Genomic DNA, 26,080 nt, shown 5'->3' with positions numbered 1-26,080 from the left:
ATAATTTTATTTAAGATGTACACATTAAAATTTCATTTATCAATAATATTATAAAAATTATGATAATAAAAAAAATTATACCCACTTGGGCCGGCATTATAGCTTGTGTTAGATCTATTTTCAGCTGACAAAGATCCAATTCTGGAAACGTGGAACCTTATCCACATTCGCTGAGCAAAAGGAAAATACCAGCAAAGAGCTAGGTTTGGACGTGGCATGCTCACGATTCTTGCCATGTGGTTGCCGTCCCATTGGTTCAAGTTTGACGGTCCACAGTCAACAGTGGAGACTAGACTCACTAGTTAATTAATGAATAATTAAAAATACAAAAAATTTTCTAATTGCATATAGTACTAATCTAAATTTCTAATATCCATTTAATGCATCACAAAATCAATTACGTAAAATTTTAATTAAAATTATAAAATTATTAATTTAACAACAAAATAATTGTTACCTTGTTCGATTTAATATGAAAATTAATATATTTAAAATAAAAAAAAATATTATTTTTGTTTGTTTGAAAACCAATATTATTTTTGAAGCTTATATTAATTGACTGAGACGGTAAATAAAGCTTATGGAGGGTGATTTCTATTAGACCATGGTAAAGACAGTGAGGGCGTTCTCAAATTAGCATTTCTCACATTGGCTTTCCCTATTCGCTAATCTTACAAAATATAGTATTCGCCTAGCACACGCAGCCACCTGTCGATGCATACATTGTTTAAAACTACCCGTGGCATCCATCTTCGTCCTGAAAAATCGTCCTTGTTGATCCGGACAACTCTTTAACAGATGTTGCCGTCTAACCCCAAAAAGCGACAGCGCGTGATTCATCACCGCCACATCTCTACTGCCACCACTTCCCGACTTTCCTCCACCGCCGCACTTATCGATTCCTTGTCCTACAAAACCGCTACAGAAACCTCCCAGAAGCTCCGCCGCACATCCTCTCATCCCCTCTTCCCATCTTCCTCCTCCTCATCATCATCATCCGCCTCCACCACCGCCGCCGACACTTCATTCAACGATCCCACCACAGCTGATGTCATCCTTCGCCTTTTTCTGGACCCAACGGCTCCCTTCACCGACGCTGATGATTCAGTTTCCTCCGTTGATAGCCAATCCGACGTCCAGATCTACCTCCATTCCCCAGTCCTCTGCCGCGCCAAGTATTTCTCCGCCCTCTTATCCTACCGCTGGCAAAACAATTCCTCCATTGAATCCAGCAATCCCATTTCCGATTGTAAGAATTTGACGTCTTTGAAATTTGGAGTCCCGCCTACTCAAGGCTCCATTGATATTCATCTAACCGTGCTTGAACTCCTTTACACTAACGATTTCGGCACCGTAATCAACTCTGCATCCGTGGCTCTTGATATTCTACCGGTGGCCTTGGAATTGTTATTCGAGGATTGCGTGAAGAAATGCGTTAAATTCCTCGAAGTAGTCCCGTGGAGCGAAGAGGATGAGAAACGTGTGCTTAGCTTGATTCCTTTTTTGCGCGAGGAAGAATCTGAAGAGCTTTTAGCTAGGGTTTCGCCTGGGAAGGATGATTCATGCGAGGAAATGCTTCACGGATTGATCTTATCAGCAATTCATATCCACCCTCACATGGCGTTTGTGAAGGCATTCGTAGCGAAGCTGTTGAGGGATTTTTCCTCGAGAGAGTCGGCGAGGAGGGGTTTGGAGAGAGCTTTTGAGGCGAGTTTGAAGATTGTGAAGGATTCGCTGGAGGAGTATTCGAGTCCTGATTTTAGAGGGGACCATAATGAGACGGAGGCGATACAGAGGCTTAGCCTGCACAGAGCCTTGACCAATGGGAAGCATTTGCTGTGGCTGGTTGAGAGGATGATTGAGCTGAGGGTGGCTGATTGCGCAGTGAAGGAGTGGAGTGAGCAGCCGGCTTTCACTGCTGATTTGCAGCGCGCGTTTCGTGAAGATGCCTGGAGGAATATCGTCCCGGGTCTTCCTGCTGTTGTGCTTCGCTGCACTTCTAAACTTGCCAATGCGGTTGCTGCTGGGACCATTTTGGCTGCTAGACAGGTATCTACTTCGCTTTGCAATGGAGTTTGCTATTTATTTGCATATTTGTTCGAAAATTGATTCTATGATGATCGATCATTATATACTTTAATTTTGTAGGATATTGTATATCTTTCGTTCGTGTTTAAACATACTTAACCTTTTCATCTACAACTACAATGGCCTCCTTTTATTGGAAAATTTCCCATCTAACTTATAATATTACATGCATAAAGGTTGAGGTTACTGATGCAGGGTAGCTAATCATGTGTTCAAATATAAGTTTATGTAAATGTTTGATTCATGGGGTTTACATCCTTCAATACTTTCTGGAACAAAGGAGCAAAATGCAAGGAAATGTTTCTTGTGCAAGTTTTAGCTTAATATAATGATTGGAAAAGGTTTGTGGTACACAGTTGGTGGTTTAGAATTTCGATCTCATGAATTTGCTGAACAATTTGGGACTACACAAGGGTGTTCCAAGTCCAGATTAGGAAAGTTTTCAAGGCATATTGATTGGTTTAAGTAAAGAAATGAAACCAAACTGATATGAAATATTATAGTTCGGTCTGGTCTTTAAAGTGATTTGGGGAATAGAAACTAAAAAAGATAACCATTTAATTAGGCAAAATAATGAAATCAATTTGACTTATTAGTCTAATGAAATCACTGGCCAATCATCCAAGAATTATATGGTGGTTTTTGCTTCAAATCCTCAAAACAAGGAAGCAAACATCTTTTGACTTGCTTATGATTTGAGTTGTTCTACTGTGTAACATAATCTCTCCTAAATCTGAACTTCATGATTTAAGTGAAAATTGTTAGATCCTATTATTCATCAAAGGAGCAGGACTAATGCATTTTTATCTGTAAACTTAAGGTATCAAAGTAAAAATAAACGGTTCTTTTACTTTCCTTTGAAACAGAAAGGAAAATAATGTTCTGAACCTTATAAAATTATCCTATCAGCTTTTAGGCTTCAGAAGCCTAAAACCATTATTTTGGGCTTATAACTGTACACTCTTGGAATGCGTGAAAAAAAATTTAGAGTATTTATGATCATGCAATGACATGAGAAGTAGAGAATTTCCATACTTGATGTCAATGGTGAAGCTGGCTTCATTCTTTTTATGATGCCGTGTATTAACTTTTGCAATGTGGTGGAGGTTCTATTGTCGAAACCTGAAAGACAAGAATTCAGAAGTGCATTTACATGCAGAACATCCCCATTGAATAACTTGGCTTACTGGGGCCTACATTCGAGACATTTTGGCCCTTCAATGAATTGTTTTTTCCTTGCAGGTAAGGATGAAGCTTGTAAAGGACTGGCTTCCTGTTCTGATTGTATGCAAAGACAATGTATCACCAATGTCGCCTAGTCATAAATCACTGTATGTAGAGCTGGAAGAGACATTCTTAAGAATTATCTCTACATTGCCTATGTCAGATGCACAAGAGTTGTTGCAGCAGTGCCTCAGCTTCTCAACTCGAAATGTTGAAGATTGTCCTCATTTAGTCGTTGCATTCAACACTTGGTTCCGCCGTGCAATGCGACCTCCACGAGGCAACTTTTTTTAGAAAGATGCACCATCTTTTGTGAACTTTTGACCTCTTCTGTTGATTCTCAATGGAGATTCTGGATTTATTTTCAGATATTGTGTATGGTACTCCGTTGTCTGTATTAGTGCGTAGTTTACCCTGTATATATTATAACCGATGTATGCAGCAAGAGCAAACCTGAATGCTCATTCTGCGTATCTTTTCCTTTTCCTTTAGGAGGCACTAGCGCCTTTTGAAGTGAAGGCAGTTGCTTCCATCGTGTGGACGGCTGTTTCCTATAGCATGTGATGTACATAGTTAATTCCAATTTTTAGAGCTTTTCTTATTCCCCCTACAGCTCCCAAATTTATTTTTGCTGAATTGGCTTTGCTTGTTTTGATTTTGGACTGGATAATTGGACCTTGGTTTTAGATATAAGAAACTTAACCTATCTTCGAAGGCATACATAGTTGCTTTCTGGAGGTAAAAAAGTCTGTGAATCAAAATGGACAATAGTTTTTATGAAGCTGAACCTAAATTTTAGCAATTTGGAGTGTTAGCCGAGCGCATTTGAGGGAAAGCAATTGCGTTTCAGGCATTCATGAATAAGAGAATTAAGAGAATGGTAGCTGGTCCTCCTTTTTACCACCTTGCGGGTTAAGACATTTTTAATCACAAGGAACTGCTGCAGAAGGAGGAAAAAGGAAGAAAAAAGAATTAACAACATTAACAAAATTTCATTGCTATTGCCACTCTTCTTACTACAATAAACAAATTCAAAGAACTTAACACTGATGTAAGGCAAACAGCATGTTACACTAACATATGGAACTCATGGGAGACTCTCAATCAAGGGTTGAAACACTGGTTCGAAAGAAGTAGCCTTTTATTTCAGATGAGACGCTTAACCAGCAATAGCTAAAAGTTACACATTCCTGCATCTAGATAATGACATTATTCACAAATCATAATTTGCTGCAAACACCAAGAGTCAACTTTAGCATTATAAGTGGGAGAATATAAAGTGTAATGCCATACTGGCGTCAAGAAAATCTTTAATTATAGTAGCCGCCTTCTAAAGTTGCGTTTGGTGCCTTGACAGGTTTGAACCAGCAACCCCACGCCTATCCCAATTCCTAGACAAATGCTTAGGCCAATGCCAACACCTACTCGAACACCAGCATTGAACCACGAGAGTTCCCCATCTTCACCTTCTAGATATTCTGTTCCTGAGTACAAGTGATTGTCTTCTTCATTTTCTGGCTTGTGATTCGAGTATTCTGACATCTGCATTGTTAATACTAAAATTAAAGCAGAATGCTTGCAACATTTTACAATGAAACTTTTAAGAAAGCCAAATAAGACCTTGATCTTTAGTTTGTGGTTCCTTAAGTCTAAACGAAGCTTATATATAAAAACATCTCTATAGTAAAAAAACAGGACAAAAACAGCAACATCCCACTTACAGTGCATTTTTAATGTAGTATTTCTCTTAACATATGGACTCCCTCTCTGTTTCTCTCTCCTGTATCTAATATCCATAGTGCAGACACTGCTCGAGCAAAAAGAAGCTAGTGGATTAGCTAGCGATGCTACAGCTACCAAAATGATACTTATGGGCGAGTACCAAGTGAATGAGTAACGGGTAGCAATGCCCGATATATATATATGGATAAGGATCCTGAGATGGTCGCCGTGATCACTGTCCTAACACTCATAGGATTCCAAGTCCCAATCAGACACAATCTCTTAATCTTAATCTCTTAGGAACAATATATGATAATTTTTTAAATATTCTTAACAATAAGCATGATAGTTTTGCTTGCAATTCCAATACTAAATCAAGAAATACCTGTAAAGGAATTCTGGATGAGACATAGTCCAGGCCTTCAGTTGCCTCATATTCTGGTATATAATCCAACATGCCTTTCCTTATTTGCTTCTGACCGAAACAGAGCTGCAAAGTCTTAGATAAGATAATTGGAGTGCCTGAGAAGGATCCTGCAACATAGACCTCAACTGTAGGTGAAGCTGAATCTGAACCCAAATATTGTTTTGCCTTCAGGAAGCTAGTCCCTACAGTTACATCCGATTCACAATTCATGCTCCATCTCTGGCCATGGCCTCTTGATTTCCCCATAAGACCATTACTATTACACATTTCAAGAACCCCGGATAACATGAGAACATCCTTATCAAAAACCTCAAACTTCACACTCCCATTAATCCTTATACTATCAGTACTAACAAATGTAGCTTCTTCAGACTTCTTATCCAACCTATCCCTCCTAAGAACGATTGATGGCCCATCAGAGTTGACAGAAATTCTAATACCATTTACTTCAAAAAGCATATCGGGGTGTAATGGAATGTGATTTACTGTAAGGAACTCAGGAGTTGAGTCATCAATCTCACATTTGCTAACACGAACAAAGAACACTCTTAAATCAAGCCAAGGTGTTGGTACCTTAATGCTGGGTTGATAAGGAGTGTGTCTTGTAGTTGTATGACCGTTATCCAACAGCCCATTTCCATTACATGTTTCATAGGAATTCTCCATGGCCCAAAAGATTTATTCCTCCTCCTCATTCAAATCCTTCCACTTTGACTTGCTTGCTAACTCGATGAAATCCATTTCGATAAAACTCATGTGAGAATAATAATCTGCAGCCAAATCAATGAAGTGAATTGACAAGAATTCAAGAAATCTAAGTTGGTCATCCAAAAGTTGAAGAACCAGAAGCAATAAACCTGCTGATAAGACAGGGAGATTGTGATTGAAAAAGATTCAATCCAAATGCTTTAAGCAATAGAGGTGAACAAAGGAGACCACATGGAAAAACAGATCAATCACACTACTTGAATAATTGATCAAATAAGGTAATAAACTACATGGAAATGGGCAGCAAAAGGAAAATTTTGAAATAAATGTTTCTCACTCAAAATCCATTTGAAAATTTCAGAAACTAAGTTGAACTACTCAATAGATGAAACCCAAGACAAGCGCTTGAACAGAACGGCAGGAACCATAGATGAAATCTAAGAAACAAACAGCAAACAGGTCAGGACAGGGAGAATTAAGAAGGAAAACTATAATAGCTGAAGCAGAAACAAAATGATAAAGCAATAAGAAGATGAGAAAACGAACTGAACAAAAGCACAAAACTATAAATATCCAATCGTTGGAACGCAAAAACTGGCAGAACCTCCCAATATGAATATAAAAAATACACCTATAAAAAATCAAAATGATTGATATCTAGCACTGCAAAAAATGGTCTCTGTCCAGAACTGGTTTCCATCTGGTTCTACGCAGGAAGAAGGCATCTATCAGACTCAACAAATCCTACCCATAATCCTAATTTAGAAAAAAAAAATATACCCATTATCTAAAAAAATTGTAAAATTAATAACAAAGAAATATACCCATCTACAACAGAGTAACCAAGGCGAGCACCATTTTCAGACTCAGAAAAGATTAGATCCTAGTGATACCAAGGTAACAAAAAGAACAAAAACAAATTCTTACGGATTCCAACACAATTGTCATAATAGAAGACAAATTATACGTGTCATACGTATCGGCAACTCTTTCTGTCGCCCTCTCTGTCTTTTTCTCTCTCCCTCCGTGTCTCTGTAAAGTGTGTAATCGCTAAAATAGAACAAACAAAATCGCATTATTTTATACCCATAAAAACTTACCACAGAACCTAGTCTTTGTGCGTCTCCTTGGGGCTTCCACAATCCAATACCATTAAATTTGAGGCCTCTGGTAAAGCTTGTGTCCCCTTCAAAAAATTAAAAAAACAGAGGAGAGCTTTTGATTTTTCAGAGAAAAATCTTATCCGTGCAAATAATTAACTTGCCAATAAAAAACAGAGCACAACCAAGCCTACAGATTCTGCAAACAAACTTGGGTTATCCTCAATTTATATATTAAAAAAAAAGCGAGAAACAACAACCCAGTTCCTTAAATTACAGATACAAAATTGGGTTGTCCTTAATTTGATTTAGAATTTGATGAAATTTAAATAACAAGTCAAGATGCAATAATGGGTAATAGTTTGCACTTTACAGGAGTTTTTCAAGGCTATAATTTATATTGGAGAAGTGGGGTCTCTCTGAATTTGACATTATTGAGATCTTATCAGAGAAGAAATGGTGCAGGTTTACAAGGCCGATGTAATTGAAAAGGATGTGCATACTTCTTTTCATATATTTTATATATATCAGATTTGTGAATCTATGACTGCAAGAGATTTTTAACAGCCGCTCTTCCCCTCTGGTGTCGTGATAAGAATAAGGAATTGAGTTGGTTTATCACCATCTTAACCTGACTCCTGCACTTGATGATGCTTGAAGAACAGGAGAAATCTGGATTGTTCTGTCCAAAAACCAATATAGACAAATTTTTTTCTTAATAATCATAAATTTATTTTATTTTATATTTTTTACATATTCTATAAGCTAATGTTGAATGAATTTAAAACTCCAAATATAAATTCACTTTACTTTATACTTTTAAAGGTATTTTATAATTTAGTTTCGGTTAATCTTTCAGTAATATTTTTATTAATAGAATAATTATTTATTAAAACTCATAATTAGTTAATGATAAATTGTAAAAAAATAAATTATTATGAATGTTAAAAATTAAAGGAATTAAATTATTAAAAAAATACATTAAACTATTACATTTTTTAATCTAATAAATTTTAATAAAAAATTATTACAAAATTTAATGTTTATCACCATACTAAAAAGTGTAATTTTAACTCTTTATATGGCTCAAATATAATATACCGAAAGAATCTAGATAAAATGTTGGCACGTTATATCACATTTAATGTCAATAATTATTTTATTAATAAGAAAAATATAACTTAAAATCAATTTATCTTTTAATAAAAAAATTATACTATAATTTTTACTATACTATAAAAATTAAATTATATAACATATACTAAGTTAAAAATAACTGCCAAGTTTTTTTGATCTCACGTCAGTTCGATTTATCGAATATGTATGAGTGTGCATTATAAAAATAAAAATTTTATTAAAATTATCATAATTTTAATGATAGTTCAATATATTACTAGTTCGCGTGTTCATATATTTTATCTTTAACAAAAAAGTTAAAAAGTTGAAAATGAATCGATATGCATGAGTATGAAGTGAAAAAATTAAAATACACTCATATGTCAATGAACTGATATTTCAAAATTTCATATCAACTATAATTTATATAATTTAAATTATATAAAAATAAAAATTCTGTTAAAATTACTATAAATTTAAAGACGATTCATTCCATCACTAATTTTTATTTAAATATATTTTATTTTTAAAAAAAAAAATAACTGCAAAAAAAAAGTTGAAAGTACGAAGGAATAAACATTATTTTGTGTTTTTTCTAATATTTCTAATATACTTGACACGTGTAGACAAGCGGATGCCAAGCTTGTACAAGCTGATAAATTTAAATATTTGCAGTTAGTGGAAGCTTTTCTTCAATAATTAATGAAATGGAATGCAAATTTAAATTTTGAAGAAACACATAGTAAAAAGTCTGAACTAATGCAATAATACCTAACAAACCTAACCACGCAAGTTTAAGGTTTAGCTACTGTTTATTTGAAGGAAAATATTTTTTGAAAAATATATTTTTTATTTTTTAATATTTGATGTATTTAAAAAAATTAAATTAAAGAAACATAATTTATTGATAAAAAAAAGAAAAAATTGACTTTTCATTTTAAGAGACTCTAACTGATTTTTAATATTATATCAAATAATAGAAACTATTTTTTTTTTTTTACCATAAATCTATTATCTTTTATGAAAAAACAGAAATATGAAAATATTTTACATTTTTTAATCATATCTACAGTTGTTTTAATAACAAACATGAATTTCGCATGCTTTATCTTTATAAATATTTAATTATATTAATAATACATATGATATTTCTTCTTGGTTTTATAATATTTTACAAAATTTGTTTGTGCATAATCTAACAACCCAAAAATTTAAAAATAATAATAATAATAAAGTAATAATTAATAAATTAATTAAAGTTAATTTAGTAAATGAGAATAAAATAATTAAATTTTTCTAGACTATATTTATTTTTATCATTTTTAGAATTTTATTAAATTTTAACATAATAAAAATTATTTTGGACCTAATTGTAAACCCCTAAAAAATTGAGGGACTAATAATGTAATTAAAAGAAAAAAAAAACCCATAAATTTAAAAACGCAGCAGACACCCCCCCCCCCTCCCAACTCTCCTTCTCTTTCTTCCAGACTCTCCTCCTCCCTTCCATTTTCTTCTTGCCGACAAGGGACTGGCTGCCGGTGACCACCCTAGCGGCTTCAGCGTGACCGGGCGACCACCAGGGACGGGAAATGGCGACGGAAGATGGCTGCGGTGATGAGAACCGAAGAGAGAGAGAGAGCGACGGCGATGACCATCCAAAGCCGTTTCCGGCCATCTCCGAAGATGGGAAGACAAGGGACGCCGGCAGCGAGCTTCTGGCAGCATTGGCTTCCTCGTCCGACCAAGACTCGCCGGTTTTAATGGAGTTTTTCGGCAAGAAACGAAGAGAGAGAAAGAGGAGAGAGAAAGCTACGTCAGTGGCTTTCCAGCCACTTTTTCGGATATCCGACCGTTGGATCGAAAATCCGAAGCAACCGATGGAATCTTCGAGATAGAACTGGTCCCGCTCCGATCGAACACCATTTGAAAAATGCGATAATCGAATGATCCAGATCGCTTGATGAGATTTTCGAACTTTTTCGATTCCCAAAGTTTAAAAATAAATTTTATGATAATTATTAGCATAATTTGGACTTAATTTATGTGCAATCGGATCCAGGATAGCTCACCGGCGCTAGGATGCGTTGCTGATCCACGCCGCCTGGCGATCTCGTAACATGGTCAATATTACAGTCAATCCTAGCATTTTCAGACGTTCTGAATGCGTTCCAGGTGTCAGAATTGACATAGGTAAATCTGAACTCCAAGTTGCTCATTTTTCGGCTAATATTGATTTAGAATAAAATTCATAAAACATTCGTGGATGATCGAAAAATTATAATTCCTTTTGCAATAGTCTTATAATATTATTAAGGACCGCGGGGTAAAATTTTAGAATTTTTAGAGCTCGTTTGGATAGTTTTTGCAAGAGGGCTAATTATAGGGCCTAAATTGTAATTTTTTTGAATTGTGATTGTTTACTGTTTGGGGTGGGCCCAGGAGGGGCCTTGTGATATGTTTGAGTTGTGATTGTGTGATTGGCAAATATAGAAGTGTATTTTGAAGTCTTTTACAGGTTGGGTAGGTCCTAGGTATAGGGGAAATTCTACTAGATTTTCGATATAAATTAGGCTGTTTGTTGCCTCTTTAGAGTTTTATTTTGACTTAATACTAATAAATTATAATTTAATTATTAGGTAATCGATGTCAGCTATTTTCCTGCATCCAATAGCCACAATAATCATCGGTGTACTGTGAGTAAAATATTAATTTTAATTGTAATTTCGATATTATTATATGTTCAAGCATGCCCATACATCACTTATAAAAATGTATTTATGTAGTTAAACACTAGGCACGTTTTATGTTGCATCCATAATTATTAAAGTGCCATGGATGTTGTTGTGATAATTTGAAGCAGTGTACGTGAGTTGGCATACGTGTGGTGTAGTGTTGGCTATGGACAGGATGGGTAGACACGGCTTGAGATCTTCGCTGGGACCCGGTCCTTCGGGGTAGACACGGCTTGAGTTCTTCACTGAGACCTCGATTTGATTTATTAAGTGGAAGTCCGAGCTGAGTTCTTCGCTGGCACAGGTTGGATTAAGAGAACTGTATAGGGGATCAGCTCCCATATATGTATTATTTGATATTATTGGGTGTGTGAGTGCTCCAAATTACCTTTTTGCTGTTATGATGTAAAAACATTGACGATATTGCATTTCACTCTACATGGTGCATTAGCTATAGAGATTATGGTTAAAATTAATATTTTACTCTCTGAGTCAAACACTCACTCCTGTTCACCTATTTTTCCAAGCTACAGGAGGAGTTATTTTACAGAGCAACCTGCTTTCTTCCTTACAGGTTTAACGTCGGTTATTTAATTGTTTTATTAATTTTCAAAATTTGAAATCTATAACTCCGCATGTGTTAGTAATAGTGTGAACCTTATTAGAAATCGTGTTAATTTAAAATTTTGAGATTAATAAATGAAGATTTGTGTGGTATTTAAACAATTCGTAAGTGGTGGTAACAGGGTTGAGCGAGGCTCCTCTTACTCCAGTTTTTTATGGTTATCGGGTTGGGTTGACCCGAATAAAAATATTTTATTTTATTTACATGTTGGGCCTAAGTTTTTGGGCTTTGATTATGGATTAGAGAACAATAAGACTTATTACGGGCCTCGGGGCTTTATGCTGGCCCAAGTCTTAATGCTGATCGGCTCATAGATTAGATCGTGACACATAATATTAATATTGTTTTATGGAATGCCGTATGCATGTCAGTGGGATGATTTAATAGGTTATATATATATATATATATTCACTTCTAAACTTTATCAATAATTTTAATTAATAAATTATTATGTAAGCATAAATGAAATTCACATTATTTAATTTATAAATTTTAAAAATATTTTAATTTTATTTTATAAAAATTAAGATATGCTATGAGCCATATTAAAAGTTTAGAATACTATAAAATATTTTATTTTATAAAACTCAGGTGTAAGCCCGACCTATGTATTATCAAAATAACCATTCATTACAATTCCATTCAACTTTTTTTCTTATTTTAACTGAATTACAATCCCATTCAACTCATCAAACTGCTCCATTCCCTTAATCAGTGCACCTAACTGTTTTTGACTTGAATAACACGAAAAAATATTCTAAGGTTCTGGAGGCACAAGAGATTTTCCTTTTCCCCCTTAAAGATAGAGATTTGCACAGGCTACGCAGTTCACTTGCGGGGTTACACAAGGAGGACTCATTATGGAAAAGGTTGAGTAGAAAACTTGTTAGGACTTGAAATAGACAATTTTGGAATTCATGATCTAGGATTACAAGTTCTCTAAATTTTGGAGGCTGATTTTACACATCAGAAAAATAGAAACAATTCTGCCGGCCATCAAATTCCTACAATAACAGTGCCAGCGAGACAAAATAAAATTACGCGCATATTGGTATAATTAGTTTAAACTCAAACTCAAGACTAACTCTGAAGAGAAAGTATATTTCCATTTAACGTTCTATTTTTTTTTTATCCAAACTTAAAAGTTTTAAATTAAAGGGCAAAATCATAACATCAATATACTTGCCATACCCCAACAAATACATATCAATATCTCAAGGCAAGCAGCTTTCTCTTTTTTTTTTTATTATTATTATTTTTTTTCTATACTCTCTCATTCTCTCAAATAGTCACTAGAAAACATCCCAACACCCACTATATGGCTTTTTCCCATGTCTTCTTCCTTTTTTTTTTTTCGGTTTGGTTGGGGGGGGGGGGGAGTGGGGACGGGGGGTTTGTTGGGGTTCATCCATGAATCTTGGAAATATTTACAAATGAAGAGAAAGGGCAGCTGAAAAACCTTTTGTCATAAAGTTATCCTCTCCAATTCAGCTACAAACCATTTTAGGGATCATAGCATACAATCCTTGGCCTCAACCCCTGCTTGCTATCATGGTTCCTTCAGCAACTTTGATAATGAATGGAAAAGGTTAAAAGTAACTACCACCCCCTTGTCACTAAATCCTGGAAGTCCCAAGTTTCATGGTAAATATCACATCTCTTTTCAATTGATAGTAACCATTAGTTGAAAAAAAAAAAAGGAAAGCATGGCCCTGCATCAGATTCAGTAACTACTTATCTGCTTCCATCAAGCCTGCTGAAAGCACAAAACAGGCTGATGTTTCTTAGAAACAAGACAATCATTCAGTTCCAAATGAATTGGCAGCAAGGACCTGACAGCCAACAAGAGGACCGTGGTTCTATTAACAAAGTGATGCTGTTAGAGAATTCAATTGCCAGGGCTCACTCAAACCAATTTGGAAGCAAACAGTTGATGCATGCTTCAGCTTTACCAATACTGTCTCAATCTGTACATATCCTACATATTCTAGTATCTTTTATAGGCCTCTTTGAGAATCAATCAAACCTATTAACTTCAGCAAATAAAAACTGAGCCAACAAAACAACTGGCATCAACAGATTATAAGTAGAAGAATGCTAAATTGTAAAGAAAAGGTTTTCCACCTCGAGAAAAAGGTAGGATACAATGTCTACAACCCATTCTAACAAATGATCCCAGCCAAGTGATGACTTAAGCCAAGCAAATAGTCATTGGTGGAGATGAATTGGTAGAGAGGTGAAAGCACCAACAGAGGGCGGAAAAAAGAATGCTCAAAAGCAAGCCAACTTTGTTTGAAATGATCAAAATCTTTGTCACCGAGGAACTGCAAAATCTAGGAAATGCCAATGAAAAAGAATGGAAGAAAATCAGTAACTGGAGAAAATTTAACTAATAATAGAATGAAATTTGGTCAAGTAACATGAAGCTTAAAACATGTTTAGAAAGGAAGGTGAAACACGGGAGAAAACAAGTTAACCAGGCAAGTACTGAAGGGAAATGCGGTAAGAACACAGCAGCACAGGAACCAAAGTCATCAAAGCTGCCCTGAATGTCTAGTTGTCTACTTTCATCTGATTATCCCAACAATGTTTTCAAGAGTCCTATGAGCTTCCTACTTATTTCTAGTTCCTAAATCCCATCATCCATGGGTTTTATGCCATCAACAACATCAAACAAAGCACTTGGATATAGAACTTAAATTTCACAGAGGAGCAAACTTACATGGCACCTGATGACTTTCCCACCAAGGAAAATCTTGCAAAATAAAGGACCAAAATGTGCACAAGAAATGATGCAAGTAGGACATTTGTTCCTGTGCTGAATTTCACAACAATGTCTCCAAGGGATTGAGTTGATGGGCTAAAAAGAAGCAAAATGTTTGAATAAATCTAAAAGCATTTAGGAATGGAACTTTCATATCCATTGACTCTTCATTTGTATGCTGACCCTATAATCAGCATTAGGATTCAAAGTTCAAGCACAAGCCTAAATTATCTACTCCACCAGCAAAGAAGTGTCAGTTTTAAAATCTACTATTTGCACAAGTTCAACTATTCTAATTTCACAAGTCTTCTATCTTCACTCTTCAAAAATGTTTAATCTCAGCAGTAAACCATGATGACCAAGAAAAAAGAAAGATACAATCAAGATCATCTTGTTTGAGGGACAGCTTATGGTTTTTATTGCATCTAAAATGTCAATGATCATTCTACACTTTAGTAAATTATGTTTCAGAACTACTTCTTAACATCCCACAAAATGGTAAATAGAAAAGGCCATTATAGCTCCAACAACCCATAAAGCCACAAACAACCATTGTCAAATTTCCAAGCATATAATGGGATTGGGGGAATGAAAAAAAATAAGAGAGAAAAGGCAAATAACAGCATTTGCTCAAACAAGTTTGCATATGCTGCATGTTACAAAAACTGAATTCAAGACTTAAAAAGGATCTGATTTCCTTTATCATCCAACATGGATCCGGTAGGCTGTCACAATGGTGTTGCAAGCCCTATTGCATGTAGTAGAAGAAATAAGTCAGAGGCTACCAAAATTGCAGATGAGTAGTACTAGTAAATGAAATAAAAAAATGCAAGAACTTAATCAAACATAAAACAAGTAATTCATTCCCATTTCAGGAAAAGATGAGCATGGAAAAAGATTAATAAATGCCACAGAAAGTAAGCTATTTTTTGAATTTATTTGTTGTTATGTTTATAACATTTAGTTTTCACTTCCAAAAATATTACCACTACTAGTAACAGTCGAATATTTATTGTGTTCATCGACAAACCCCACTAGCATGAACAAGAAGAAACAAACAGCTTAACAGATCCATTGCATATTGGGAAACAAAACAAATGACCACAAATTTTCCAATATCTATTGCACATTAGACACAAAAGCAAGAGACCGCGCGAGAAATATAATTGAGTTCATAATGCTACTGAAACAATTAAAACAAGTAAAATGAAGAATAAATTATTGAGCAAGAAAAACCCTAGTTACAAAATAAAATCACCTTGAGAAAGCCAGCTCCAGCAGGAGGAATCAACAGCAATGCTGGATTTGAGCCGAGCATTGGCAATAGCACTATGAAGCGGCATAAACGACTCCAAACTCCCAAAAACCGATAGAACCCTGCAAAACAAACGAAATAAAACGCAATTACAGTCGATTTTAGAAGTGAAAATCGATCACAAAAGTAGAACTTCAAGCATTGCATTACATAATTAGCAAAGAGTATTACTTCTAAAAAATTAGCTAATCGTTGCTATTAGCAACAACAGTGCCACACATGCTCTTAATGAAGTTAATTTCTCTTTTAAACTAGATTCGATTTAAAAATTAAGCAATACAGATAGGATTTGAAAGAGATTTTCGTGGGGAATTGTACCTTGAAGGATTGGAGACAACTCGTGTTGATGGCGAAGAGAAAGGAGAGGAAATAGATTTTGCCCTTAGGGTTTTCTGGGATAGGTTTCTGGACCGAGACGCCATGGACCTTGTGCCTGCCACTATAGCTGATCTACAAAACGAGGCCATTTTCTGTGCCCAGAGGACAAGGATCTCCGATCGACAGAGCGGCAGGGAAACGCTGCTTAAACCCTACACTTTTAACCCAGGAGACGAGAATATTTTTAACTTTTAAGTTGTTTCAACGGCGTCGTTGTATGTAAAACACATCGTTTTACGCATCATTAAACAATCGGACACCAACTTGTTATTAAAAAAAAATAAAAAGAAAATTCCCCAAATTGTCAGGTGGTTTCGGACTTTCGGTCGTTTCCCTTCGAATCGCAAGCGAAGAAGAGGAAGAATCCCCAGTCGTCTCCGCTGCTGTCAGCACCACACCAATGGCTGCGATCTTAGCTCGAAAGTCTCTCTCTGCCCTTCGCGCTCGTCAGCTTGTGAGAACTCTTTAGCCCTAGCTTTCTATGAACTTCTTGCTTCCCTTCTTCTTTTTGTGTAGTTTCCGAGAAAATGTAGGAAAAGGTGGAATCCATATAAATTTCATTCTTAGCTTGTTACTATCTGCAACTCGAGGTCAATATTCCTTTTCCTTTGACATTTTTCCTGTTTAATTTCATTTCCGCATTTATATGATGTGTTTTGTACTGTTTTGGATTACGAGGTAGATTTGAATCGTTTGCGATTGCAAATGAATTTACTGATTTGAATTTTAATTCCTCTCATCTTGTAAGAGAATCTCATGACTTTTTATTGAATACCTTTGCGTTTGAGTTTTTAGTGGTTGGCACCAAGTGATTTTGGTTGAAGGTTTTTTAGGGTTATAAGAATGAATTTTTGATTCTACAATGTGCTGAAGTGGACATGCACTTGGTTAAATACACTGGATCTTTTCTTGTTACATCTAGCATTAGAAAATCTCATTGGTGATGTACTTTTGTTTCATAGATATTAGAAATGAAGTCCTTTTGCTTGATTTCTGTTTTTAATTTGTTTGGTTGTAATAAGATGTTTTAGGTTTCATAGTAACAGTGGATGCTTTCTTGCTTCAAGTAAATGGTGTACTTCTTATGTGTCATTTTCTAAAACCTGTAGTTTGGAAAAAAAATGCGTAAAGCTATAATGAAATTGTGTGGGTAATGAAAGAGTGTTGGGTGATGGCATGGTGAAATATTTTTCTTTGTTCTCTTGCTGGGTTATGTTTTCTGAAAAGATGGGTATGTGCTGGAATAACTGTTTTGATTTTGTTAACGTTACTGGTATAACTTTTAAGTTTGACCTTTTTCATGTTTCCTTTATGAAGCTAAATATGTTAGTAGCCTGCATATTGCAATTGCGGAAACTGATTTTTTTGCCACTGTTGTAGTTCATCATAAAAAATAAGGATAATATTGTTGTTCTAGCCCTTTTGTCTACAATTGGCACTTTTCATAATGCTTTGTGGATTGCCTTTTCTCGTCCTTTGTTATTGGCTTAATGTTAATATATTTCCACGCTGTTTGTTTAGGCTGTATCCGGACAAACATTGCAGGGCTCACACCAATATGCGCTACGATCTGGTGCACACTTATATTCCACCAAGAAAGGTTTTCTTTACTCCATTCAGTTTCTACATTTTTCAGCTATGAATGTCTCTCTCTCTCTCTCTCTCTCTCTCTCTAGTGAGGCTGGCGCTTTTTTTTAAATTTATTTTTTTGTTGGGGATAGGGGGCACATTGCGTGGACATTTTTAGGGAAAAAAAATTATGGAAGGTTGTACTAAAGTTGCTAAGAATATAAATCATATCAAGTGGATAGCCATATAATATCTCTTTGATAGGCCAGCTAAAGTTAAAAAATTAAGAGCCATGTTGTTGTTATATGATAGGCATATGAAGCTCTATACAGTTATCAGCTTTAACAGAGAAGGGCATGGATTGAATATGATTTTGGAATAATCTTCTTCAAAGACTAGCCTGAAGCAAAATGTTTGCAAATATTAATAGCAACCACTGGAAATGCCACTATCTTTGATGTGAATTTGCTTTTTCCTGGACTGTCATATTCATGCTAATATTCATTTATTTATGGCTCATGTATTTTCTTCTTGTTTGCTAACTACAGATGATGAAGAAAGAGAGCAGCTTGCAAAGGAGATTTCCAAGGATTGGAGTTCTGGTGAGTGGTAACACATTTTTCTTGAAGGTATATATAGATGGAGATGTGCATCTGTCAGTTCAATTTAAAATTCAAATAAACCTAATTATATTGAAATGAAAAACAAATACAAAACCCCGCCTACTTTTTTTTTTTGGCTCAGGTTGGTTGGTTGGGCCTTTTGAATTTAATTGGGATTTTAGTGTAAATAACAAAAAAGTTGCAGAAAGAACTTTACATAGGTTTATATATATTCATTTCTTCTGCCAATTGATGAGTAGTTCCTGATACTATTGAGTACTTGCAGTTTTTGAAAGAAGCATAAACACGCTATTTCTCACTGAAATGGTTCGCGGTTTGATGTTAACGCTCAAGTATTTCTTTGAAAAAAAAGTGACTGTAAGTCTTCCTAATTGCTATCTGGATTATGTGGGCATGATTTTGGTGCGTTGTGATATTAAAAATATCTTCTGTTGTGCAGATCAATTATCCATTTGAGAAGGGTCCTTTGAGCCCCCGGTTTCGTGGTGAGCATGCCCTCCGACGATATCCAACTGGAGAGGAACGTTGCATTGCCTGCAAACTCTGTGAAGCTGTAAGATTTTGTTGCACTTAATCTAAATGAGATATGTGTATTCTGACAAACATTTCCAAAAGTAAAATATGCAAAGTGCTATTTGTTCCATCAGTTCACATTTCAATCAGTTACTAGATTGGACTTTATCAAATTTGCCAGAGTTCATGCGAAGTGAAATTATGTTGAATCACCACAAATTTCATTAAATTGATCATTCTTATTATTGTTTTTGTTTGGCTAATATTAGGACCAACCATAAAACATTTACAGACAATTGCCTAATTTAGATTTTGTACAATCCCTGCATGTCTGAATTTTTCTGCGAATGCTGCTATTGTTGAGCAGTAAACCTTTGTGCACATTGTGTTTTCTGTTCTCCTCTTTTGCATTTCTAGGTGTATGTGGCTCAAACATATTACAGTTTTTATTTTTATTTTTATTTTAAATTGTTCAAGGTAGTGAAACTCCATGGGCTGCTGCATCCTATGATGAGTGCTGATTCTAATGGGGCAATACTGACCAATAACGAAATTATCTGGTTATTTTAATTTGTGTCAAAGTTGTATATTTGTGTTATTGTGGCATTTCAAGATACCCCTCATCTTTCAGTTAGAAACTATTGTCTTTTGCTTTTGTACAATCTAGATATATGTGGACTGCAATCATCTTTCATTATGTATTGCCTTCAGTGATGGTTTTCTCATGAGGCTTGGTTGTTTCTCAGATATGTCCTGCACAAGCGATAACAATAGAGGCTGAGGAACGTGAGGATGGAAGCCGTAGGACAACTAGGTGAGGAGTTTAGTTGCGCTTAATCTCTCTCTCCACTTCATTCCTCTTCTGTCCCCCTTCCCCCAACCCCATGACTCACACACTTTTTTTTTTCTTCCCCTCACGTGCATTGGTCTTGATTCTGCAGGTATGATATTGATATGACCAAATGCATCTATTGTGGATTTTGCCAAGAGGCCTGCCCCGTTGATGCAATTGTTGAGGGGCCCAACTTTGAATTTGCAACAGAGACTCATGAGGTTGTTAGCATTTCTTTTATGATTGGCCTACTTTTACTGTTAATGAACCATTTACTTGCTAGAGAGGAATCACCTTTCTTAAAATTTACATATGTTGCAGGAGCTTCTGTATGACAAGGAGAAGCTACTTGACAATGGGGACCGATGGGAAACTGAAATTGCAGAGAACCTGAGATCTGAGAGTCTCTATCGTTGATGTTTTCTTGCCAGTTGACACTAAAACTTTTCATATGAAAATAAAAGATCTTTACATGGGTCTTGAATACTTTGTATTAAAAATTTTTGCGGTTCGGGTATGTTTTTTGTTGAATTTGCTGTTGCTGCTACATTTTAACACTGAAAAGTGATGGATAAAGAACTACAATTACAAGCATCAATGTTTCAGTTTGTAGAATTTTTAGCTTGATGATAATGCACATGTAGCTGCAATCCTGTTTGGACCTGATTGTTGGTCGTTGAGTTTGGTCCTCTGCAAACTTGAGCCGGTGAGAATTTTTCTGGAAACTGTTTTTTAATTTTTTATCATCAATATTATGATTAAAATAAAAAAAGAACACAATGATTATCGAAATAATAGTGATATGAAAAAGTGGACTGAGACAGGGATTGGGGAATACGTGGCTTGTTCTTTATTCTTTAGGAATAATCTGTATGTTGTTTTTGATTTAATGGAGTTATGAATAAGATACTATACTAACTGGGAAATAGGTGTGGATTCCCAGTGGCTTGAAATTTGAGATATAAAGTTAACAAGAATAAATACCAAAATAAAAAGATTGGTTGACTAACTATTTTTTTTTATTATTATTGTATATTCTTTTCAATAAAAATAAAAATTAAAAAAAATAGAAACATAAGCTGACTAAACGAACAATGATGGTAAATTTTTACTCAATATGAATTATTTTATTCGAAATTGGCTTAAACTTTCATTTCGACTCCAATAATTCAGTTTAAAATTGAATCCATGTAAGTTGTTTTTTTTTTTTAATTTAAATATTGATTTCAAAAATAAATGAATAAAATTAATTTTCTAAATAAATAAACATTTTAATTTAAAATGAATTGTAAATTAAGATAATATTTTTTTTTTATATTGTGACTTAATGAATAATTGAAAATAACTTAATTCTAATTAATTTTGTTTAATTTAGAGATTAGCCATGTAGTGTATATATCTCCAAATTGAAGGTTTTTTTTAGTAAATTCTATAACACAATGAGGATGTTTAGTTTGGTTATTCACTTTTTTACTTTTAATTTAAAATATATTTTTTAATTTATAAGTTAAATTAAAAATATGTACTTTAATTATTTAATAAAATTATTTAAAAATAACTTTTAAATGATCTAAGTATTTGGTTAAAAGACGTTTAATTTTAATTTAAATTATATTTTTAAACTTATAAGTTAAATTAAAAATAAGTAATTTAATTATTTAGTAAAATTACTTAAAAATAACTTTTAAATAGTCTAAGTGTTTAGTTAAAAAATATTTAAAATAATTTAATTAATTAAAATTATTAAAAATGATAATTAATTAAGCATTATAGTTGTTAAAATGAGGATAATATAGTCTTTTACTTATTTAAATAGTAATTTCAAAATAATTAAACAAGTTATAAATAAATAATTACTTATAATTTTTAATTTATTTTAAGTAAAATTTTTAATTTATAAATTAAATCAAATACTAATTTTCTAATGACTTTTCTTCTGTATATTTAACTGACCCATAAGTTAAATCAAACACATTCTATATTTGAAAACTTTTGTATGATAATAAAAGATTTTTCAAGTTTAAAAATAATAAATTTGTATTTAAGATAATCTGTTGAAAACCTGTTATTTTAAATATATTCAAGAATTTTGTTTTGTTGAAAAAAATTTTAATTTAAAATAAAAAAATATTTTGAAAAACTAAATTTGTAATGCCCTCATTTTAGGTAGTTCGTGCATCCTACTGTTCTTAAGACTAATTTTATGTTCGAACAGTTTAAATGTCTGGAACTATACTCAACTAGAGTGAGGAAACATAAATTGACTGAACATAGACTAACTAAAATTAAAGAAAAGGAAAAAAAATGAAGTGCAACTCGGTTAAACGAGCCAAGGTCACAGCGATGGGTGACCGTACGGGAAAGTATCGATAAAAACAGTTATCGATCCTAGACACGTGAGGAATCCCGAGAGATAATTTTCGGGACTTAATTTAAAGGTTAACGAGGTATAAATGACATTAAAAATGTCAAAGAAAATCTAGGAAAATTTATTTATCGGTACAGACAAAAATAACCCGATAAATTTAATGAAGGGCATTTTGGTCATTTCAACCATAGAATTGAATTTTGATCTAAGTGTCAATTAAAACGAGAGAGATTAAAATACCTAAAATAAATTAAAATCATGAATTATGTATAGAAATGGAAAGGAAAAAGAAAATAAATGAAAGAAAATAAAATTAAATATAATTATAACATAAGCTATTATGATGTCATAAAATGACATTAATTAAAAATCCTAACCAATAAAATGATAACAAATTATCATTAAGGGATAAGAAGAAAAATAAAAGAAGACTATATAAGACAAAATTAACTAAAAAAGAGCCATCTTCTTCTTTTTCTTCTCCCATGGCCAATCCATCACCATCCCAAGCTCCCACCATTTTTACTTTTTCCTAACTTGATTTCTCCCCATTTCTTCCTATAAAACCCTAAACACCCTTCACAAAAATTAATCCCCATATCAAGAGGAACATTTTGATTGTCATAAAGTGAAGAAAATTCAAAGTTTTAACAAGCTAAGAAATTGGTTAAAGAGGTTAGTGTACTAATTTATTTCTATTTCTTTTCTAAGCATGACAACCTTGCTAAATTAAGTTAGATTGATATGAAATTAAAAGAAATTCATAGGGATAGAAAATTACTAAATTTCAGCAACCATTATATGAATTGTGGTTTGATGGCTTTGAGAAAATTATTTGTGTTTATTAGTGATATTGATGAGTAATTATTATGAACAAATTGATTGGCATGTGTTTACATGAATTGAGGAATTGTGAGTTAGGGTTTTTTACCTAACTTTGAGGAAATTGATGTGTGTCTTGAAGTGAATGATATTGAGATGATTTAATGACCATTAGAAGTACTATATATGTCAAATGAAGTTTGTGGAGTTGGGAGAATTGAATTTGGGAGTGTTGATTCTTATGCAGGAAAATCGGACCTTTGAGTCTAGTGCATTGTTTGAGTTATAACTGGAGTTGTGTTGCTCCAATTGGTGTGAGACCAATTGGAAATGAAACCTGTGACAAAATGCCCCATTTTTCATGAAGAAACTATGCCCAAATTCTGTCCATAAGTTGACCAATTTACTATCCCAATTTGGATGTCCAGACCTTGAACCCAGAAAATTGACAATAAACAGTACATGTTCATTTGGCCATAACTTCTTCTAGACAAGTCTAAATGACCTGAATTTTAACCATTGGAAAGATTAGACCTAGGACTACAACTTTCATTGAGAACATCAAGCCCAGAAATGCCTCTAACCAAATGAAATTATTGACTCAAGTTAGAAAACCAAACTGACTTGCACCATTCTGCCCAGAATTTTCTGGACTAAAGCTCACCCGACCATTTTTGGCAAAATGACCATAACTTAGTCTATAAAAATACAAATGTAATGAAACCAATGGTGTCACGACCCAACCTATGGGCCGGACCGGCACTAGGACCTGGGCCAGCCTAAAGCCCCCGAGGCCCGTAGTAAGCCTTAACTATTCATTAACCCAACTCTAAGGCCCATTTGGGCCCAATATCAAGAAAACAAACGGACAGAGTCCGGCCATAAAATGGACTTTCCAACGGGGAGTTTTCGACTCACCCGACCTGTAAACACAATAAACAATCCATTGGGGAGCTCAGCTCACCCTCCACATACTCATCAACATAATAATAAATGGGAGCTCAGCTCCCTCATCCAATCCATCAAACAGACTTAAAATATTAAGTTTACAGGTCCAACATGAATATAATATTACAGACCAATTTCAAATAATTCACTAACACATGCGGAAATTCTAGGAGTAATTAAAATTACACAATATTGATAAACAACTGCGAGGTAAAAAGCGAGTTAACCTGAACAAAATATCCTCCCGTGGCTGTAAAAATTTTTGAACAGAGTGAGCGTTCGACTTCGAGAGTAAAATATCAATCTTAACTATAATCTCTATAACTATCTCAAACTAATGCAACCTGTAGAGTGAAATGCAACATACACAACATTTTCACATCATAACATCAAAAGGTAATTTGGAGCACTCACACACCTGTAGTATCAATCATAACATATGGGGTGATCCCTATCTGACTCTCTTAAATCCAACTTGGTGCTGAATTACTCAAGCTCGGACTTCCACTTAATAACCAAATCGAGGTCCCCGAATTACTCAAGCCGTGACTACCCCTCGAAGGCGGGTCCCAGAATTACTCAAGCGTGACTATCCGTCCTATCCATAGTCCACACCACATCACACGCACGCCAACGCACGCTGCTGCTCCAAATTACTACAACAACATCCATGGTACATCAACAGTTATGAATGCAACATAAATCGTGCCTAGAGTTTAACTAAATAAATATATGCATATAAGTGATGCATGGGCATGCTGAACATATAATAATATCGAAATTACAATTAAAATTAATATTTTACTCACAGACTTGACGACAAATTCTGTGGCGGTGGGCGGAGGAAGAAGGCATTCGGCTCACGACAATCATATTACATTTATTTAATACAATCGACTCAATACAAATAAAGAAAAGACCAATTACGTCCTAAGTCGTGTAGAAAATCCGTGAGTCTCCCTATACTTAGGACCTACCCAACTGCAAAAGGGCTAAAACGTACTTCTATACTCACAATCCATACATCAACAGTTCAATCATATCACACAGCCCCTCCGGCCCATCAAATCAATCATCCATCACAATACGCAAAATTTCAATTTAGTCCTTATTATTGATCATTTTTGCAAAAGCGCCCAAACAAGCTCTAAAAATTATAAAACTTTGCCGCATGGTCCTTAGCAATATTACTAAGCTATTGCAAAAGAATCGTAATTTTCTAAGCTACCACGAATATTTTATGGATTTTTAATCCTATTTAAGCACTAGAAAATTACGTAAAAACTAGGTTCGGGTTTACCTTTGCGATTCCGACTTGAGGGCGCTCGGGGCGTCGACAATGGGTTCTAGCCAAAACCTCGGCCCAAGTCAGTGACTTTTCGATCACAGTGCATGCGGCGAAATTTGCAGGTCAGCTATCGAATTTCCATGAATTGAGGATACCTACGAAGCCCAATAATAATATATAAAATCGGGTGTTACATTCTTCCCCTTACAGAAAAATTCGTCCTCAAATTTTTACACAAGGCGAATAAAGCACATGATTATACATTGAGCAGAGATAGGGGTACTTGCTACGCATGTCCCGTTCGACTCAGTGCACTCTTTCAGCGACACCTCCACAAAACCTTAACCATAGGGATCTGTTTTGATCTCACTTGTCTCACTTGGTAGTCCACTATGGCTCTGTGCTCCTCAAATGTCAAATTCTCTTTTAGCTCTATCACATCCGGCTGCAGTACATAAGAAGGATCGGGAATGTATTTCCTGAGCATGGAGATGTGAAATACAGGATGAACGTGAGAAAGGTTGGGTGATAGCTCCAACCGGTAGGCAACTGCTCCAACTCTATCAGTAACCTCAAAAGGTCCAATATACCGAGGTGCCAACTTGCCCTTCTTTCCAAATCTCATGACTCCCTTCATTGGAGAAACCTTCAGGAATACATAGTCGCCCACTGCAAACTCCACATCCTCGCCGGGAGTGCATAACTCTTACGCCTCTTGAAAGTTTTGAGTCATTCCACGATTAAAGGAACTATCTCAAGTGTCTTGCACTAGGTCTACATCATGCACCTTCTCTTCCCCATTTTCATCCAACACAGAGGAGACCTACACTTTCTTCCATATAGTGCCTCATAGGGTGGCATCCCTATCTTTGGAGTGATAATCGTTGTTGTAGGCAAACTCCACCAAAGCTATTG

General features: G+C 34.7%; 4 protein-coding genes across 7 annotated transcripts; 2 read left to right on the top strand and 2 right to left on the bottom strand.

Annotated features, from left to right (window-relative positions):
- Window positions 1-704: 704 nt before the first annotated feature.
- On the top strand, window positions 705-3,916 carry LOC110669146 (BTB/POZ domain-containing protein At1g63850). The gene is made up of 2 exons (XM_058141226.1): window positions 705-2,049; window positions 3,331-3,916. The coding sequence occupies exons 1-2, from the start codon at window positions 799-801 to the stop codon at window positions 3,604-3,606; spliced, it is 1,527 nt and encodes a 508-aa protein (XP_057997209.1). The 5' UTR covers window positions 705-798; the 3' UTR covers window positions 3,607-3,916.
- Window positions 3,917-4,284: 368 nt separating this feature from the next.
- Window positions 4,285-7,929, bottom strand: LOC110669148 (uncharacterized protein At1g01500). 3 transcript variants are annotated; one of them, XM_021830651.2, is made up of 3 exons: window positions 7,270-7,929; window positions 5,420-6,231; window positions 4,285-4,854 (listed from the first exon to the last, which is right to left on the bottom strand). In XM_021830651.2, exons 2-3 carry the CDS (start codon window positions 6,125-6,127, stop codon window positions 4,627-4,629), a joined length of 936 nt encoding a protein of 311 aa, XP_021686343.2. In that variant the 5' UTR covers window positions 6,128-6,231; window positions 7,270-7,929; the 3' UTR covers window positions 4,285-4,626. The 3 variants fall into 3 exon arrangements, with proteins under 3 accessions (XP_021686343.2, XP_021686345.2, XP_021686344.2); XM_021830653.2 differs by lacking the exon at window positions 7,270-7,929 and adding an exon at window positions 7,097-7,229; XM_021830652.2 differs by lacking the exon at window positions 7,270-7,929 and adding an exon at window positions 6,994-7,135.
- A 5,718-nt stretch (window positions 7,930-13,647) lies between these two features.
- Window positions 13,648-16,426, bottom strand: LOC110669161 (protein NONRESPONDING TO OXYLIPINS 2, mitochondrial). 2 transcript variants are annotated; one of them, XM_021830667.2, is made up of 3 exons: window positions 16,143-16,426; window positions 15,768-15,886; window positions 13,648-14,078 (listed from the first exon to the last, which is right to left on the bottom strand). In XM_021830667.2, the coding sequence occupies exons 1-3, from the start codon at window positions 16,289-16,291 to the stop codon at window positions 14,059-14,061; spliced, it is 288 nt and encodes a 95-aa protein (XP_021686359.1). In that variant the 5' UTR covers window positions 16,292-16,426; the 3' UTR covers window positions 13,648-14,058. The 2 variants fall into 2 exon arrangements, with proteins under 2 accessions (XP_021686359.1, XP_021686358.1); XM_021830666.2 differs by lacking the exon at window positions 13,648-14,078 and adding an exon at window positions 14,901-15,257 and having other exon boundaries at window positions 16,143-16,407.
- Window positions 16,427-16,476: 50 nt separating this feature from the next.
- On the top strand, window positions 16,477-20,337 carry LOC110669160 (NADH dehydrogenase [ubiquinone] iron-sulfur protein 8, mitochondrial). The gene is made up of 8 exons (XM_021830665.2): window positions 16,477-16,656; window positions 17,724-17,802; window positions 18,320-18,373; window positions 18,660-18,751; window positions 18,834-18,947; window positions 19,654-19,721; window positions 19,849-19,960; window positions 20,061-20,337. Exons 1-8 carry the CDS (start codon window positions 16,603-16,605, stop codon window positions 20,154-20,156), a joined length of 669 nt encoding a protein of 222 aa, XP_021686357.1. The 5' UTR covers window positions 16,477-16,602; the 3' UTR covers window positions 20,157-20,337.
- Window positions 20,338-26,080: the final 5,743 nt, after the last annotated feature.

The sequence above is a fragment of the Hevea brasiliensis genome, chromosome 18 (genome assembly GCF_030052815.1).
Source record: "Hevea brasiliensis isolate MT/VB/25A 57/8 chromosome 18, ASM3005281v1, whole genome shotgun sequence".
In the NCBI taxonomy this organism is placed as follows: domain Eukaryota; kingdom Viridiplantae; phylum Streptophyta; class Magnoliopsida; order Malpighiales; family Euphorbiaceae; genus Hevea; species Hevea brasiliensis.
This window is presented reverse-complemented; position numbering and strand designations above follow the sequence as displayed.